We start from the raw sequence: 20,076 nt of genomic DNA, 5'->3' as shown, positions 1-20,076 counted from the left end.
TGATCTGAGCAACTACCTGATTTTATTACTTCTGAAAGAGACTAGTTGTGGGCCTTTCTTTGGCTATGGGGGCTAATTATCTGGCTTACCTGCCTGGGGGTTTCTTTCAGGGAGGGTTTAGTAGAGACAGCAATCTTTTCTCACCGAAATTGCAAAAGGATTTCAGAAGCAAATTCTAATTTCTGAAAATACACAACACCCTCTGGCCTCCTTTAGTACCACAACCTTTGGCTTCTGCTTAATCTTACGTTTTCAGGAGCTTAAATTCAAGCTGAAGTGGATTTCTAAAACAAGCTCTCTCACCGATTCACGTCTTAGAAACCAACAGCACAACTTTACTGTAAGTTTTACTAACCAGGTCTAGTACAGAGGTTAAGGAAAAAAAAGTCAATCTGGGAAAATACCACCTGTTGCTTAGCGGCCTTTAAAATTCCACTCTTTTTTTCAACAGAACAAAAGGAGATTTGGGTTGGTGGGGGGGCAGTGTTTTTAATTGCAAGCATGGTTTGCCTGAGTGATTGCATGTTGGGTTTGCTAAGACAAGGCAGCAGGTTTTTGGTCTTCTAATTGTCCCGACAGCCTGCGCGATTGGCAGCTGATATTTGTGAGTGTTTGTGGTCCTGCCTTCCCTCCTTGCATGCTGCCTGCCTCTGGCGACTGCTCTGAGCTTACCTAGGCTTACCTAAAGTGTAGGGGGGAATAGAGATGGGAGGCTGATAAAATCCCCTGAGGATGAATGTAGCATGGTGCCATTGGGAGCCCAGGGGCAAACTCAGGAGGGGTTAATGGTGAGGACCTTTCTCTGGAAAAGCCGCCTCGAAGCAACCCACACAGCTGTGTGTGATTTTGGCACCCCTCGGGAGGCTTGACCGACAAAACTGTGGCAGAAACAGCAGGTTCTTCAGGAAAACTCGGCCGGGACTAGGTGGTGCGTTCGTGACCAAAGACTTCTTTTCCTGGTTTCTTTGCATTCTGGAATCACAAAACCAGATGACGTGAACTTTGCACCACAACCATTCATTCATTCCTTCATTCAATCATATTTATCGAGCACTTGCAGAGGTGTGCAGAGCACTGTACTGAGTGCTTGGGAGAGTACAGTACAACAATAAGTAGACATTCCCTGCCCACCACGAGCTTACAGTCTAGAGTGGGGGAGCAGACATCACTACAGATACATAAAACTGTGTACATAAAATGTACACAAGTGCTGTAGGGCTGGGAGGGGTGTTGGTGAGTCAGCTTTGTACATGACCTGCATGTTGGGCAGTTCAGGAATTTGTTTATTTTTCACTCTTTCTCTTATTTTCTTGTTGAAAGAAAATAGAATGCATTGAAACGTTCAAGGTGAAGATAAAAAGAGGAAGAGTATTTTGGAGAAATTTCTCTCTCTGCTCTCTACCTGTTTGCCATTCTGTATGTCACCCCGGTAGCCCAAGTTAGGGGGCCTATTCCTTCATTTGTTCATTCAGTCATATTTATTGAGCACTTACTGTACTAAGCACTAGGGAGAATACACTGAAACAGCAGACAGACACATTCCTGCCCTCAACGAATTCACAGTCTAGAGGGGGAGACAGACGTTAATATAAAGAGATAAATAGATAAATGACATATATACAGATATATACATATGTGCTGGGGTTTGGGGGGAGGATGAATGAAGGAGCAAGTAAGAGTGGCACAGAAGGCAGTGGGAGAAGAGGAGGGCTTAGTCAGGGAAGGCTTCTTGGAGGAGGTTCCTGATGTGCTGTTCTTGGCAGAAGGTGCCGTTGAAAGTTGAAGGTCGATTTAATCGGGTAGTGTCCTGGCTGTTTGTTAAAGGGTTCGTTCCCAATAGCTAAATGGACCAATCGGTTTCTAAAGTGTCAGAGTTTATAGCCCTGGAGCCACTGGGCTCCTTCAGGTATCTACGAGCCAGCCACGCAGTTGTGCTCAAGAAGGGAGGGAAGGGAAGTTTGGTATTAATTGTGAGATTTGAGTGTAACCGCTTTGGAGGAATAAGCGAAGAGGCCTCAGGGAAGAGACCAATGGGACCAGGGATATAGAGAGAACGTGGCCTTGTCGTTGGCTTAGTGCTGCCGTCGTAGATGGGCTGCTTGCTGAATCAGGCAGGAGAACTTGAGTCTACTCTGAAGCCGTGCTTGTGTCTGCCAGCCCACAGCCTCCAAATGAAAACCTTTGTTTTATTGCCCTCCGATCAAGTTGCAGTTACATCAGCGGCTACTGTTTCTTGATTGGCACCAGATGCTGGGGGTTTGGGGGTTTTTAAAAATTTTTTTTATTTTACAGCCTCTGAAAAGCAGTCTGTGTATTTGCTTTCCGTCCTCATGCACCTCAGGCGTATGCGCCTGAGCCAGGACCTCAAGGAATTCTTTAAAGAAGCCAATCCCAACCCCCTACCCTTTCCCCCAACCTCCCAAAAGTTGCCATCAGGTCCATTTCGCGGCTTCGGTATCAGGGGTAGAACTGGAGAAAGAAAAGGTCTTTCTAGTTCTGAGTTTTAAAAGCAAACACGCGGGCCCCCTGAAATGGACGTTAAAACAGCTCTCTGTATCGTAGACTCGAAGGCAGCCTTGTAAAGCCTCATTTTTCAGAAAGAGGAATAAAAGAGTTTATGCTGAAATCCCTTCTCCCCTGCTCTCAGCCCCTTCTCCCTCCTCTGGGATTTGGCTTCAGCATTTGAAGTGATTTGTAAATGTATCAGTTTTGGAATGGATACAGTGACCAACAGAACATAGGATTAAGTTCAGCTAAACTGCCTGGAACTTCCTAGCAAAGGTCTCTGGTTCACCTCCAGAAATCAGGAGTGTCTTTACAACTGAGAGTCTGAGCTCTGGCTGAGACTGGCCTCTTCTTTGTGCAGAGACTTGGAGGTGAGCAGGGTTTTTCCATTCCATTTCCTGGCCTTTGGCACTTAAAGTCTCTTGTGTGTGGTGCTTCAATAAACAAATGGGTTCTTCTCTCTGCACACTGAGTGCGTCTCATCTTTGGAATGGAATCCTTTGCAGGAGAACGCTACCTTTCTATTCATTCATTCAATAGAATTTATTGAGCGCTTACTATGTGCAGAGTACTGTACTAAGCACTTGGAATATACAATTTGGCAACAGATAGAGACCATCCCTGCCCAGTGACGGGCTTACAGTCTAAATGGGGGAGACAGACGTACAGAAACAAAGCAATATAATCACAATAAATAGAATCAAGAGGATGTACACCTCATTAACAAAATAAATAGGGTAATAAAAATATATACAAATGAGCACAGTGCTGAGGGGAGGGGATGAGGAGCAGGGGGAAAAGGGGGCTTAGCTGAGGAGAGGGGAAGGGGGGAAGGAGGAGGGAGCAGAAGGAAAAGGGGAAGCTCAGTCTGGGAAGGCCTCTTGGAGGAGGTGAGCTGTCAGTAGGGTTTTGAAGTGGGGAAGAGAGTTAGTTTGGCCGAAGTGAGGAGGGAGGGCATTCCAAGACCGTGGGAGGACGTGGCCCAGGGGTGGACGGCGGGATAGGCGTGAACAGGGGACGGTGAGGAGGTGGGCGGCAGAGGAGCGGAGCATGCGGGGTGGGCAGTAGAAAGAGAGAAGGGAGGTGAGGTAGGAGTGGGCAAGGTTGTGCTGGTGGTTTTCCTGAGTTTTTGGAAGCGGGAGGAGGCTACTCTAGGACCGAAAAATGGCAGCCTCCTGCTTCCTGCTCCAATTTGATCATTGGGGGATGAGCTGGGGAGGATTTCTTCACCTCAGCTGGGGTTATGTGAGTGAGAGGTTCTGTTTGCAAAACCCCAAGAACTATTTCCACCTTTCTGCCCTTTGCTCATCCCACTCTTTAAGCTCCTGCTAAGGATTGGTGCTCTTATGCTTTGCTCCTCAATTGGCAAGATATAAAGACCCAGAAGGGCTTGTCATATACTCCAAGGATTTATCCTCAGGGCGGTGGTCTATCTTCTTTATGGTCCAGTCCAGATTGCTATTTCACCCACTTTCCCTCCCTGATTCTAGTGAGCAGAGTGCAGCTAGGGAGGTTCTTCCTATACATCTGCCCTCTGTACCTGAAGAAAGTGCCATTGATGGCAAAGTTCAGGGAATGTGCCTGTTTTTCTTATACTGTACTTTCCCAAGAGCTTAGCACAGTGCTTTGCACACAGTAAGCACTCAATAAATAAGACCGAATGAATGAAGTTCACTTAAGACTGCGTTTGTGCCTGAAAAGACCAGTGTGGAACCCATTGCATTTCAGACTTCAGCTCCACATTAACTCAAAATTCTGATATTCTGCTTTGAATGGAGCGATAGATAATGTCATGCTGTATATAGCACAGAAAGGAATTTCATATTATTTTTCCAGAGGTCTTGGATCCCAAATTATAAATTGGGATAAATGTACCTCTTGATAAAAAAATAATAATATGCAGAACAGTCATATTTGATAGGAGCATAGCCTCTCTGTACTGTAAGGAGTGTGTCTGAAGGGGAAATATAGGGAGTTGAAGAAGTCCGAAGGTTCGAGGATGTTGTTTTTGCGGACTGAGAATGTGTCTTTTGCTTTGGTTGTACATTCCCAAGGGTTTAGAACAGGCTGTGCACTCAGTAAATGCTCACTGAATATAATTTATTGATTGGTTGACTGAAATGAGATTCTATAGAGGTTAAACAGGCCTCATTAAATAGTCAGGGACGGGAAGGTTTGTTTACAGATAATGAACAGGGAAGTGTGCCCCGGTGGGAAGAGCACAGGATCGGAAGGTCATTATGGGCAGGGACTGTGTCTGTCTGTCTGTTATATTGTATTCTCCCAAACTTTGCACACAGTAAGCGCTCAATAAATACAGTTGAATGAATTAATAAATGACTGGGAATCAGGAAACCTGGAATTTAATCCCAGCCCTGCTGCTCACCTGCTCTGTGACCTTGGACAAGTCACTTAAATTCTCTGTACTTCACCTGTAAAATGGGGATTAAATACTTGTTCTCTTAGACTCTGAGCTCCATGTGGGACAAGGGACTGTCTAAACAGATTATATTTTTATCTACCGCAATGCCGAGCACAGTGTTTGGCACATAGTAAGCACTTAACAAATGCCACTATTATTATAATTTCAAAGGATCATTAGATCTAGAGAAAATATGCAGTCCTATTGTGGTGGATAGGGAGAGAACAGAAAATGGGATAGACTGGTGGAGGGTGGTTAACAGAGATTTGGAGTTCTTTAGGCAGTACTGATTGGAAAGAAAAGCATCATCGTTAATGGTATTTATTGAGCACTTACTATGTACAGAGCACAGAATAGTGTGTGGACCCAGGAGTCAGAAGGTCCTGGGTTCTAATCCCGGCTCCACCACTTGTCTGCAGTGTGACCTTGGGCAAGTCATTTAACTTCTCTTGGCCCCAGCTACTTCATCCGTAAAATGCGGATTAAGAGTGTGAACCCCATGTGGGACATGGACAGTTCCAACCTGATTAGCTCGTATCTACCCCAGCGGCTAATACAGTGCCTGGCACATAGTAAGCCCTTAACAAATACCATAATTATAACACTAAGCACTTGGGAGAGCACCAAGCATATTTCTTCAGTCAAGTTGAAACAAATGAGATGTTAAATGCAGTAAAGACATTAAGCACAAAGTATCAGGTTAAAAGCCTGAAGGTTTCAGCTTCCTCACTTCCAGGGAAGAACAAAAGTCTCTGCTACCTAGGCAAATTAATGCTACTCGGATTAATTTTTGCCTGCCTTAATCCAGAGTGAAAATTAGGTTTTTAAATACCTAAGTCAGTAGGCAAAGAGTGACAAAATGTCTTGACATTTAAGATTCTAACTAAAAGTAGAAAACCTGGAGGCTTGGATGTAAATCTTGGAATGGTAGAGCATGGACGTCCTTTCATCCATTCTCCATGAAGGAACTATGAAGAATCATGATTGAGCTTAAGGGGCTTAGGCCCTAGATGGTGCGAGTTTTCCGGCAGGCGCGAGAGAGAGTAAGGGAAAACGGTTCACTTTCCTTCATTCATTCAGTTGTATTTATTGAGCGCGTACTGTGTGCAGAGCAGTGTACTAAGCGTTTGGGAGAGTGCAAAACAACAATAAACAGATACATTCCCTTCCCACAATTAGCTTATAGTCTAGAAACGAGCTTACACTGAACAGCATGCTCCTCTGTTTTTTCCCAGAGCTCCGGCCACTTTCAGAATATTCCTGCAAGACCAATAATTTCAAACTCTGCTCGTTGTGGGCAGGGGACGTGTCTATCAACTCTGTTGTATTTTACTTTTCCAAGTGCTTATTGCAGTGCTCCACACACAATTAGTGATCAATAAGTACAATGGATTGATTGATGAAGAATTTTTATCTGGGACTGAGCGCACCAGTCCTTTGTCTGTTTAAGCTGTCGGGGAGGGGGAAGATTCAGGGAGGAGCCTAGAGACTTGCTTCTGTTGCTTTATAGTTGAGGCAAATAAAACTCTTCATAATTGCTCCTAAAAGAGAAACTTCTGAGTTGAGCTTCTGTAGCTAGTCTTGGCTCAAAAGTCCCTCCGCCAACTCTTTTCTGAGCTTGCACTATTTCTTGACTGGTGCCTGTTTTTTGAATTATGGGAAACCTCGGAGAATACTTTTTTTTCTATTTAAAAGAAATGTGGTGCTTTTCGGGGGGAAGGTTACAAGAACCACAGAACTTCTAAAGAGACAAATGTTTTCACACACCGCCTGCAAAAATCTCGGTTTTCAGAAATCCCACCATCACCACGTAAGCTGGAAGCACAATCACGATACTACAGGGTTTTGAAACGATTTGGTACCGGCTTTACACTTGTGGTTTACGGCCCGCGGGTTTTCTCCTTTTAGTTAGAATCTTAAATGTCAAGACATTTTGTTTCTCTTTGCCTACTGACATAGGTATTTAAGCAGCAAATTTTCACTCTGGATTAAGGCAGTCAAAAATTAATCCAACTAGCATTAATTTGCCTAGGTAGCAGAGGCTTTTGTTCTTCCCTGGAAATGAGGAAGCTGAAACCTTAGGGCTTTTAACCTGATACTTTGGGCTTAATGTGATCAAGTACTTAAAGATTATATTGCCTGGTTATATATTTGGCTTTACAACTGTGGTGTTGCATACTGGTAGGGTTTGATTGATTTACAGTAAAAATCTTTCCTTCGAATGTTAGGAGTCGCCCTGGGATCTGGCCGATTCTCTGGTGTGGTTCCTGAAATTCAGGGAAAACCAGAGGGTTTCCCCAAATCCCCCTCTCCTGAATGTGGGGAAATGAGATCAGCAGTGGCAGTCAGCCAAGCGTCTGCTTTTCAGGCTTTATTTAAAATGACAAGAGCAGCAGTGAAAGGTGCCGGATGAGGAATTAAAATTTATATCTCCCGAACAGGCCCATCAAGGCAGACTGGCCTCTGCGTCCTGCGTTGTGCCCGTCCACCCCCACACTCAAGAATTCTTTCACAGTTGTTCGATTCACCGACAGTATTTGTGAGCTCACTATGTGTAGACCACAGTATGAAGCCCTTAAGAGTACAGTAGAATTATGGACATGATCCCTATCTTCATCGAGTTTAAAATCTAGCAGAGGGAAGAGATACTAAAATAATAAAGCATTGCTATGGGTCGGATAGGACTCGAAGGCATAAGACAACAACAACAAGAAGCTTCCTGGAGGAAATGTGATTTCAGAGGGGCTTTGAAGATGTGGAGAGCTGTGTCCATGGTGAGAGAAGAGTAAGGCACAGTGAGAAGGTTGGTATTAGAGAAACAAAGAGCATGAGCTGGAAGGAGTGAGAAAAGAGTGAATAATTAATGGGGAGAGAGTCTGACTGAGTGCCTTTAAAGCCAATGGTCAGGAGTTTCTGCTTGATAAGAGAAGCAGCATAGCCTAGTGGAAAGAGTGCAGTCTTGGGAGTTGGAGGACCTGAGTTCTAATCCTCGCTTTGCCACTTGTCTGCTGTATGTGACTTTGGGGAAGTCACTTAACTCCTCTGTGCAGTAAAATGGGGATTCAATACCTGTTTTCCCTGCTATTTAGATTGTGAGCCCCATGTGGGGCTGGGGCTGGCCTGATAATCTTGAATCTATTCCAGCGTTTAGAACAGTGCTCGATATATAGTAAATGCTTAACGAAACCACAAAAAATTCAGAGAAGAATGGCCAACCATTTGAGATTTTTAAGGAGTGGGGAGACATGCGGAGGACAGCATTTTAGAAAAATGACCTGGGAAGGCGAGAGAAGTAGAGACTAGAGAGGCAAAAGACTGGAGACAAAGGAGATTAGCGAGGAGTTTAATACAATAGACAAGCCGAAAAGTGACTAGTGCCCATACCAAAGTGGAGGCCGCTTGGGTGAGAGGAAGTGGAGGATCTTGGAAGGAAAATCCTACACGATTTGACAAGATTTGTTGCAAGAGTGAAGAGTTGAGAAAAATGTCAAGGCTGGGGGTTTGAGAGATGGGGAAGGTGTTGTCAACTGTTGGGAAAGTTAGGTGGGGGAAAGGATTTGGTGGGAAAATGATTTCAATTTTGGACATACTGATCTAGAGGTTCTCTTGGGCCATCTGTATAGAGATATCCTGGAGGTGGGAAGATAGGCAAAATTACAGAGAGTGAGAGACCTCAGGCCTCATGAAGTGGGAAGTTGTGGGGCTAGTGAGGTGGTAAATGAAGCCATGAGCAGACGAGTTCCTTAAGGGGATGTGTTAAAGTGAGAGGGAGCCAGACCGCTTTTGGTGAAGAGGTGCAAGGCTTGGAGATCAACAGGGACAGCCTCGTGAATATTGAACCCCCCGAAGAAGAGTGGAGAAGATGAGAAAGATGTCAAAATTCCTCAGAATATTGGAGGTGGGGACAAGACGGTGGTGCTGGGGGTCTCTTTGTGCTACTAATATCCTTTGCAACTGATCTAGATATGAGATCGTAGTTATCAATTAACAGTATTTATTGAGCACCCACAGAGATCAGTTCACTGTATTAAGCGATTTAAAAGAGTACACCAGAAGCGAAACCCACATTCTTTCCCCTCAAGGAGCTTCCAGTCAAATGGGGGAGGCAGACAGATAGATTGTTGTCACTAATATTGGAAGCAGAAGGAAACGAAGAACAAAATAGGTGGAAGTGTGAATGTTAGGATGAAATGTTAGAATAAATAATCGACTATAGAGCTGAAAATACAAATCTACACCCCATGTGTTTAGTACAGCGCTTTGCACAAATTCAGCACTCGGTTACTATTAATTGATCGAGCTTCTTAGGTTCTGAGGGAAAGTATAAATGCTTAAGTTCCAAGAGTAGCTGTCGGGTTGGTGTGACTTGTAGTGTTGGAATTTAGAGGATTAAAAGCTTTTAGAATAAATGGGATGAGAATACAATGGAGTCACTATACTCCAGTCCCTGGCAGTCCAGTCCCTACTGAGAGCTCACCTCCTCCAGGAAGCCTTCCCAGACTGAACCCCCCCTTTCCCTCTGCTTTTCCTCCCCGCCCCAATCCCCCTTCTCCCATCCTCTGCTCTTCCCCCTTCCCCTCCTCTCAGCACAGTGCATATTTCTATATATTATTTATTGCTCTATTTATTTTGTTAATGATGTGTATATACCTATGATTCTATTTATCACAATGACGTTTGCGCCAGACTACTTGTTTTGTTCTGTTTTGCTTTGCTGTCTCCCCTGTTTAGACTGTGAGCCCGCTACTGGGCAGGGGTTGTCTCTATCTGTTGCTGAATTGTACATTCCAAGCGCTTAGTACAGTACTCTGCATATAGTAAGCGCTCAGTAAATACTATTGAATGAATGGGAGCAGAATCTAATTACACTTGGAAGACCAAAGAGGCAGGTTGATCTCAAACACCCACCCACACTCCCTTCTCAACACCTGCTTGTTTCTCTCACTCCCCAGTGTAACCCCTCTGCTCAACAACCTATTCAAGCCCTTCTGGGCCAACCAGGTACTTAGGTGCTCCCAACCACCTGGAGCAATTTTGCGACAGCCCTATTGCTTAAGTACTCACTTGTCTATTTGAGTGCTTACTGTGTGTAGAGCACTGTACTAAACGCTGGGGGGAAATACAGTACACACCAGCCCTGGCCACAAAGAGCTTGCAGTCTACAGAGGAGTTTACAGACTCACCTACCTGCCAATCCGTACCTTTTCCTTTTCCTCCCATCTGTTTTATCTATCCTATCTGTTGTAGTGTGTGTTTAGATGGTAAGCTTCTCAGAGTTGGGGAATCATAGCTATCAACTCTCTCGTATTCTTGCAAATGCTAGGACAGCGCTCTGCACGCAGTAGGTGTTCAGTAAATGCTCAAGACTGAGCGATAATGGGGGAAGCCCACTCAGTTGAAGATCCCTCTGCTGAGGTTGCTTGTGAGGGAACCATTGATTGCACTTAATTGTAAGGCCACCAAGGAAGAAGCAGGTTGAAAAAGTAAAGCAGGGCCCCTGTGGATTGTGTATTCTCAGCATTCCGCTATAAATAGAGAAGCGAGTGTGGGCTGGTGTTGGAGACCAGCATAAACCTGTACCTTTGGCCCTTCCAAGCGTAATTGGATTCCGCTGCCAGTGGTTGAAACCGCATAGCGTTTCCATTATATTCACGTCTCATTTATTCTAAATGAAATTGATCCCCCAACTGTTCGGAAAAGTTGGCCCCATCCGGTGGTGATGCTTGGGGAGAGGCCCGAGGACTGAAGTCAGAGGGTGGGTATGCTGTGGGTCACAGTTGAGATACGTTGGCAAAGGGTCCCAAATAATAGGGAAAGTAGAGTAGTGAGGTCCAGTCTAAGCTGTTCCATACAATATTCCTGAGCAGGATTGAGAGTCATTATGGGAGACTCCAAGAAGCCCCTGCTAAATCTGACTTTTAGCCAGTTGAGGTGTAGGTTTGCTCCCTTATTTTCTCTCCATTTTTCCATAACTGGCTCTTGAACAAGTAGCTGCTAGAGAAGCACTAGGAAGAAGTGTTAATAATAATAATAATAATGTTGGTATTTGTTAAGCGCTTACTATGTGCCGAGCACTGTTCTAAGCGCTGGGGTAGACATAGGGGAATCAGGTTGTCCCACATGGGGCTCACAGTCTTAATCCCCGTTTTACAGATGAGGGAACTGAGGCACAGAGAAGTTAAGTGACTTGCCCACAGTCACACAGCCGACAAGTGGCAGAGCTGGGATTCGAACTCATGAGCCCGGACTCCAAAGCCCATGCTTTAAGGGAGAAAGGGGCTTTGGCAATTTTATCGCAGGGTCTTCAAGGGGTACCATGGGTTGATTTGTGAATGTTTCTAGTCGTAACTAAGATTTCCAGGTACATTTTCCACGTAGGGACACTTTTTTCAGTTTCCATTAGATACTTCTGCCTGTCCTTCAATTTGTTAATCGGCTTCCCTGTGTGCTTTTAGGTGCCTGGCTATGCGAGCTTGGAGTGAAGGGAAGAATTTAGGGTTTTAGCCGTAGAGGCTAATAAAAAGTCTAGGTAGAATGGAGGTAAAAGCGTTCCTTGTCAGTTGCACAGAAGCTGGTATCCGTCCAGTTGGTACATAATGTACACCTTGAAAGCAAATAGCAGGCAAACAAGAAATGAAAATCAGAACTTCGAGGTAGGGCTGCCCTGAAGGGAGAAAGAGTTAAACTGATTTCTACTTTTACCCATGTAAGAGGCTGAGGGCAGAGATGGTAGAGAGAATGCTGTGTAAAGGATTGATGGCTCTCTTATGATCTTTTAATAATTGTGGCACTTGTTAAGTACTTACTGTGTGCCAGGCACTGTACTAAGCGGTGGGGGTAGATACAAGCAAGTTGGGTTGGACACGGTCACTGTCCCAAGTGGGCTCACAGTATTAATCCTCAATTTACCAACAAGTTAACTGAGGTACCTAAAGTTAAGTGACTTGCCCAGGGTCATGTAGCAGACAAGTGGTGGACCCAGGATTAGAATCCAGGTCCTTCTGGCTCCCAGGCCCGTGCTCCATCCGCTAGGCCGTGCTGCTTCCTTTACCTTACACCTGTCTTGGTAGGAAACTTTTTCTTCCACTTTTTCTAGGGATGATTTAGCACGGAAAAGGTCTAGGCCCATTATTTCAGCTCCAGTGGTGTTCACAAGAGTATAGAGCTCTGGTCAGGCTGGCCCCAACACATGGCTGAACCGAGTCAGAATCAGAACCCATTTAGACTGCTCCCTTCTTTCCCCACCCCCTCTATCCAGTCATCCTCATCCTCTTAGTTTCCAATTAGAAGGGCTGTGGCTGAGTGGTTGGGGTGTCTCTGGACTGAGAGGAACCTGAGTCGAACCAGACGTGGTGAAGGGAATTGCTGTGATTGTGCAGCAGCCTCCCTTCCCCAATTCTACCTTCTAGAGACACACACTTGTCTCTTGGACTGTCGGGATAAGAACACTCAAGAGCAACCTCAGATGCATAGCAGTGCCACCTGAAAGTGAGCCCAGGTTTCTGTTGTAATTTACTTTACATCCGGAAGGGCCGGGGCCTTAGACATCACCACCCAGGGCTGGAACCAGGCAGGGTGTAAACTGGTGGGTCAGGCCTCGGATTCCCGATCCAGGCCATGCTCTTTAAGAATTTTTCTTAGGCAGTTTTGGAATTGGTGTTCTCAGTTTTGGTCAGTGTGGTATTTTCCTCAAAGTTACCAATTTCATCTTGAGTACAGAGATCCTGGTAACTATCCCAGATAGCTCCGTTGCATTCTTTCCTCACTTCAGCTTTTGGTGCCGTATTTTGGGGAGCCTGCCCCTAATCTTAAAATAGATCACTGGGAGGTGATAATTGTATGTTTTGCCTCCGAATTTGGGAGGCAGAGGCTTTCCAGGTGTGGGATTCATTTACAGTCGTTTCTGAGGTAGGCAAGAAGGATACTGTTGGAAGCTGATCTCCTAGCTGCTTCTTGCCCTGTGGCTCTCTGACAACCTGGCCCTTCTGTCACATTTCTGCAGGGATTTATCTGAACCAAACTGAGAGGCTAGAAATGAAGTAGGGAGAGTAAGTAAAAGAGGACCTTTTTTTCCTTTGAAAAACCTAAACTAACGGTGCCTCTGCTTTGGTTTGTTCATATCACCCTCTAAATCCAATAGTGGAGAACACGCAGCTGACCCTGAACCTGCAGACAGAGAACAAAGGCAGCGTTGTCTCAGGCGGAGAGCTGACAATTTTCCTGGACGGGCTGACTGTTGATCTGGGAAGTGTGCCTAATGGCAGCGCCGTGACAGACGGTGAGTGCCGCCCAGTTCCATATAGTTGTGCCTGGGGAGGGAGGTGGCAAGGCGGGGAGGTGGTGGGGGGCGAGGGGGAGGAGGCGGGAGCGTGGATGCTGAACTGAACAGAAGTGCCTGGTTCTGTAGAAATGGAAGGCTTTCTGCTTCTGGCTTCTCCTCCCTCTTCATGTATATGTTGGGCAGACTGAATTCTGAAAGTCCCGAGTGCTTTTTCTGCTCTTCGTCTTGGGTCTAGTGAGCTTTCTCAGAGTTTTTTTTTTCCCTAAGGCCATAAATGGAATTTAAAAGTATATATAAATCTACTACCCTAAATTATTTGGAGATTCAATTACAGCTCCCTCCAAAACCCAAGTGAAACCCAGTGATCCTGAGGGTGGAATGTTAGTTGCTGGGCGGTGGCAGAGCTCTGTGATGGGTGCCATTGATCAGAAGAGAAGTTGGCAAAAATACCCTGAACAAACTGGAACTTTGTCTGTTTGCCTCATGCCTGCCTTTTAGTGTCATTCTGTGAAAATATTTAAATGCAGGCAAAATTCCCCTGCAGAATTCCGGAGACTTTTGTGAGCTATCCTGGGCTGGAGGGGGCAGTTCCTTAGGCCTGCTTTTGAAGCCATGGTTACAGGCAGATAAGCTTGATCACATGTCTGTCTCCACTCATCCTCCCTTGTAATGGATGCAGGCTACCGGGCTGGCTGCATCCCAGGACTTGATGGGAGATGTTATTCTCTTTAACATTTTTCTGTCTTTTGTCGAATCCACAAAATGCCTGTGGCCACGTCATAGAAGCTGAGTTTCTGGTCCATCTTCACTTTCGCCTTTTGACTGTTTCCCTTTCTAGGGTCTCAAACACCTGGAAGAGAACTCAGCGGAACCACCCCCTCCCCAGAGAGCAGACAACAGGGCTCCAGCACAAACTGCTTTGGAAGTAGATCTAGGTAAGACTTCCTTTGCCGACAACATCTATAGGCCATCGGTCAGGTTGGTAGGTAGTTCTTGGTGCCCTTGGAAAGTATTTGGAAGCAGCTTCGGAGCAGTTTACGTTGGAGACCTTTCAGAAGCTCCTAGGATCCCACAACCACACCCAGTTCAGGAAGTTTAGAGACAAGGGTTAAATCTGATAGCAGCATTAGTTGGTTGCTATGAGGAAAAGATTCGTTGAAAGATATTGTGACATTTATCTTCTGACACTACTTTTCCCTTGTCAGATATCCTTTGTAATTCACACTTCAGGCCTTTGAGGATCTGTTGTTGCATTACCTGCCACAATTCTTGCCATTGATCTTTCTGTGAAGTGAAATTGTGCACCCTTGGTGTCGTTCTGCACATTCCATAGCAATGGGGAATTTGGGCAAGGAAAAGTTGTGGTTGTATTAGTTTCAGAGTGATGGGGAAGGCCTTAAAGGTTGCGCTGAATGCTTGCTACATTTTATAAAGTTCCCAGGCATTTTAAGCAAAAGAGCCATTTTGATGCTGTGATCCCCACGTTTGCCTCAGGGAGCAGATATCTCAAAGTACACCACCTTCTTGGTAATTTTAAGTGAAATCACCATTGCGTTGCACAGTCTTCATTCTGGGTAATCTTCATTCCTACGGAAGTAGGAAACCGAGCCATTTCTTTTCTTTTTTTTTTTTTAACTGTGCAATAGCTTTTGGGCAAACCCGATATGTGAACTATCTTCTCTGATCATTTAACCAGTCTCAGAGATTATAAAAGTGAATGAGATTAGGGGGATAGGAAAGGGGAGATTGATTATTTGCTTAGCTTTTATGTCAAACGTCAGGTTGTGTTCTTTTCCCCTGGTTTCTGAAATGTGGATGAGGAGCTGCCTTTTGCCGTCAGACAATTAAAAGGAAAAGTTAGCATTACTAAAAACTTATATTTTTATGAGCATTGCTTTAAAGAAGGACAACTAACACACTCTTCTTTCAAGCCTTTTTGGATGCCATTTCTGGAGAGAACATATTAGATTGGATGACCTTTGGTTGGGCCGAGATGATATTTCTTATATTCCTTATCTAGAGAAGGAAGAAATAATCACAAGTTTCTCTAGACCATGCTCTGGAAAAGGTGAAAAAGGCAACGCAAATCATTTGGTTTTCCCATTACAGGAATGGACTTCTGTGCTCAGAGTAAAATTGAACCAAGTGCCTCAATTAAGCCTTCTTTTCCCCAACTTCCACTTTCTTTTGTGTTGCCTATGTACTTGGATCTATATCCTTTAAGCACTTGATAGTCACCCCACCCTCAGCCCCATTTATCTGCGTATCCATTGTTTATTTATATTACTGTCCATCTCCCCCTCAACTGTGAGCTCCTTTTGGGCAGGGAACCTGGCTTCCAACACTGTTGTACTCTCCCAAGCGTGTGGTACAGTGCTGTTCACATAGCACTCAATAAATACCAATAATTGACTGAATAATTGAACTCTGAAGGGCTCTGGGCTTGACAGAGACTTCATTCAGTAGTATTTATTGAGCACTTACTATGTGCAGAGCACTGTCCTAAGCGCTTGGAATGTACAATTTGGCAACAGATAGAGACAATTTCTGCCCAATAACGGACTTACAGTCTAAACGGGGGAGACCACAGGTGTTGTGGTGCTGGTTTGTCAAATCTACTTTGTCCCCTCCCAAACAAGCATCCCTCTGTGTGGTTCATGAAGATAAACTCGTTATGGGCAGGGAACCTGTCTACCAACTCTATTGTACTGTACTCTCCCAAGCACCCAGCACAGTGCTTTGCACAAAACCAACCAACCAATCAGTTGTATTTATTGAACACTTTACCAATTAGCACTGTACTAAATGTGTAGGAGAGTACAATAAACAGACACATCCTCTGCCCACAACAAGCTTACAGGCTAGAGGGGAATACAGATATGAATATAAATAATAACAGATATTCATTCATTCAGTAGTAGTTATTGAGCTCTCACTATGTGCAGAGCATTGTACTAGGCGCTTGGAATGTGCAATACAGATATGTGCATAAGTGCTGTGGAGCTGGGAGGGGGGATGAATAAAGGGAGCAAAAGCTCCGTAAATACCATTGATGATGTTGATGATGAATCCAGAAGAACTATTATTTCCCTGATAGCTAATATTTAATGCCTTAGGAAGCTACAAATCTTACGTATTGGTTTCCAGGATGAGCTTCCAATTATTCCTCCCAGACTTTCAACTCAGGCCTGTGATTCTGAAGCAAGCTTGGGGTAAACCTATATAGTGCTAAAATGCATCTTGAAGTTTTGCAGCATTATTCTTCTGTAGAAAAAGTTTCTTCTGATTCAGTAAAAAAGAGGCATCATTTATAAGGGCAATAAATGGGGAGGTAATCGGGCATTCTTGATGAAATTTCAACTTAATAATTGCCATTTTGTTCGAGTTTTTTTTCTTGCAAAATCGACATAGCTCTCTTTACGGCCCTGTCTTTTTGCTCATCATCGTTGATGGTTAAAACAGATGCATTCTATCCCAGAAAAGGCTATACCTTAATGGGAGACAAATTAACTTATAGGTCATTTGGTAAAACACGGTGCAGTTCTTCAGTCGATGGAATTTACTGATTGCTTTCTGTGTGCAGAGCATGGTACAGTATCACAGAATTGGTAGATGTGACCCCTGCCCATGTGATGTTTACAGTCTACATTGTGGAAGAGATCGAATACAATGGATTGGAGCAATTTTTTAAAGTCCTTTGGTTGGTTGCTTCCTTGAGCTAACCAACCCTAGCTCCAGTAGGGTGCCTGAATGATCTGAGCGTGCCGTGGGCTCGCTGTTCTTCTCTCTTATTTAGGAGAATACCATTTTGAAGACGTTGCTAGGAGGCAGTGCATTGCAGAAACCTTTAGGACCCTACATTTGGTTTTGCATGGATTGTCTCAGTTGTCTGCAGTGTTCCTTGGGATGGTACTTCTCCCAAATGGAGTTTAGGTGATATGAGCATGATGGTTATACTGCTGTTGGCATTACAGTGGCCAGAAGGGAGCCCAAGGAATCCTAATTTTCCCCGGTCATTGACAAAACTTGCTTGTCCTCTCAGGTGCAGTGTGAAAAATTGGCCTTTGCACTTAGCCACCTAGACTAAATACCTCATTCTTGCTGCCTGAGGAATAGGTTTTTCTTGGATCGGAGTCTTGAGTCTCTGCCAGATGCCATGTAGAGTCTGTGGTTCAAGTTTGGGAGCAGAAGAGAAAAGGAGAATGGCTAGGACAGCCCTTCCTTTCCACCCTCTCTCAGGCATTATGCTCATTCAATCAATTGAATTAATTGAGCTCTTATCAGGTCTATACCACAGTACTAAGTGCTCGGGAGAATACTGTATAACAGACACATTCCTTGCCCACAGTGAGCTTGCATAAGCGTGCAGGGAGTTCACGCGACTAACTGGTTGTGTGGCCTGGTTGGCCTATCCCAGAGCACTGGGGTTCTGTCACCACCAGTTGTTCACTGTGCTAGGGATGAAAACTCCATTTTCTAATGGGATTACCTCCCGTTCCCACCAACACCAGAAGTGAAGACTGCCTGGTTGGTCTCTTTAGTCTGCCTCGTGGGGAGCCTCGAGTGTGGTTCTCCACAATTCACTTTTATTATGGGATAGACTTGGTTTGGGGCAGGCTACCACGGGTTGTGATTAGTCAGGATATCTAGTTACTTGTAAAAAGATAGAGGTTTCCCCCGACTTCAGGAAATCAGTAAGGAAAGTTTTGGGTTAGACAAACCATTGCACTTTATTGAGTCAAACTGGAAAACGCAGGAATTCCATAGCAGACGGGTCTATGAGGCGTGTTACACTTTAAACTTGAAGGTAGCTGGAAAACCGTGACGGCTATTATACTATATCTTGTAGTTGGCGGCGAGATCCTTTCCCAATACTCCTGGCACAGATGTCGTCAGCGCCAGCTACTAGAAATCTCCAGTAGAAAATCCCATTTAATTACTTTGAACCTGCTGTGGCAGTTGTGGGGGGAAAGGGCATGTGATGGTTGATTTAGCATGATCATAAAGTTAAGCAACCCCACTAAAACCAATCTCGCGTCAGGCACCGTGACCTCCTGAAAATGGTGTTTTGGATCAAATGGTTCGTGGACCTGAAGCTGCCTTGGCTTAGCTTCTTTTGGGGATTTATTCAGCATGAGTGAGTGCCAGTACCCTGCCTCTCTGCTCCTACCCTGGATTTTTGGTGGTCATCCCTTGAAGCTAGATACATCTAGCTTCTACATCTACATCTAGAGAAGCAGCATGGCTCAGTGGAAAGAGCACGGGCTTTGGAGTCAGAGGTCATGGGTTCGAATCCTGCCTCGGCCACTTGTCAGCTGTGTGACTTTGGGCAAGTCACTTAACTTCTCGGTGCCTCAGTTACCTCATCTGTAAAATGGGGATGCAGACTGTGAGCCCCACGTGGGACAACCTGACTCCCTTATGTCTACCCCAGCGCTTAGAACAGTGCTTGGCACATAATAAGCGCTTAACAAATACCAACATTATTATACGTCTAATCTGCTGTGATGTCTAGTGGGAGGGGGGACTGGAACTAGCACAGTAAATAACTTCCATGCGGCTAATTATTCTTTAATAAGCCTGGGCTGTTTCATTAATTTCCCTCCTGAAGAGTGAGAAGCTATCTCAGGCCCTTGGCCAGATGGACCTCCGGAGGAGTCCCCAGAGTTTCTTTACCTTCAATAATAATGGTAATAACTGTGGTCTGTGTTCAGCGCTCACTGTGTACTAAGCACTGGGGTGGAAACAAGCAAATCAGGTTGGACACAATCCCTGTCCTGCATGGGGCAGAGGATAACTGAGAGAACTGAGAAGGTCTAAAGGTATCTTGTGGAAAAGAGGGTCTAAAACTGAGTCGAAAATGACTGTGAAATTATAGGCTCTGGGGTGGAAAGCCAACTTGACAGAGTTGCTTTGTTAGTAGCCAAGGTCTCAGTCCCCTGTGACTTCTACTACCGTGTGAAGGGGATCTGTTGAGGAGGAGCCCTCGTTCTTTAGTCTTTATACAAAAGAACTCTTGAAAAAGGGGGTTAGGTTGCAATGGGCTAACTGACTGTGGGACCCAGGAAGAATAGAACTCTCCACGTATTGACCGCGATTTCTTAGATTTCTTCTGGCTGCTGGCCAAGTGACTCCTTCTGTTAGAAGAATCGAGACACCCCTGGCTCCTGGAGCATTTTCAAAATTCTCTCAAGGGCAATGATAGCCACAGAGATCCTGCCAACAAAGAAGACTGGTTTGATCTCCCATTACCAGAATAGTAGCCGTAATATTCATCTTCATCATCATCCATGGTATAATGGCATTTATTGTGCGCTTACTGAGTCACAGAGCTTGAAGTGGTATTTACCGAGTGCCCCCCGGCTTTTGGGGAAGTGCAATAGAAGCACATGTCCCCTACCCACAAGGGGTGTCCACTTTTATCAGAGCCATTTCCCTGAATGATTCTGTTGATAGCTACAGTTCCCAGGGTGGTGGGAGCATGGCCGAGAAGATCGGGTTGAGTTGTCATGATCCGTCCGTCCCCTCCTTGGGTCCTGCTGTGCCAGTTATGCAAAAGAAGTAAATTGGCCAGATCCCATCTGCCCCACTGACATTTAAGGCTCTGATAAGACTAGAGAACGAAGCCCCAAAGCCTGTGAGAGCCCCTAAATTGCTGGTCAGCTGAATCTGCAGACAGCTCGCCTCAGAATGGAAAGAAAAATAAACTCAATCTGGGCACGGGCCTTCTGGGAACACTTCAGTAATCCAAGAGAGGGCAGGGAAGGAGGGATGGCAGGGAGGAAGAGATGGGGAACAGAAAGTAGCTGAATGCCTGGGCTCTGGGCCATTCTTTCAAAAGCTGTTGGCCGGGCCCTCTCTGAGCTGG

General features: G+C 45.1%; 1 protein-coding gene across 1 annotated transcript in view; it reads left to right on the top strand.

Annotated features, from left to right (window-relative positions):
* WWP2 (WW domain containing E3 ubiquitin protein ligase 2) overlaps nucleotides 1-20,076 on the top strand; it is a 110,916-nt gene that overhangs the window by 19,494 nt on the left and 71,346 nt on the right. Inside the window, exons 5-6 of the mRNA XM_029075197.1 lie at nucleotides 13,068-13,205; nucleotides 14,047-14,143. Of these exons, the coding sequence (XP_028931030.1) occupies nucleotides 13,068-13,205; nucleotides 14,047-14,143 (235 nt within the window). The remainder of the gene's footprint in view (nucleotides 1-13,067; nucleotides 13,206-14,046; nucleotides 14,144-20,076) is intronic.

Source organism: Ornithorhynchus anatinus, chromosome 11, assembly GCF_004115215.2.
Source record: "Ornithorhynchus anatinus isolate Pmale09 chromosome 11, mOrnAna1.pri.v4, whole genome shotgun sequence".
Taxonomy (NCBI): Eukaryota; Metazoa; Chordata; class Mammalia; order Monotremata; family Ornithorhynchidae; genus Ornithorhynchus; species Ornithorhynchus anatinus.
This window is presented reverse-complemented; position numbering and strand designations above follow the sequence as displayed.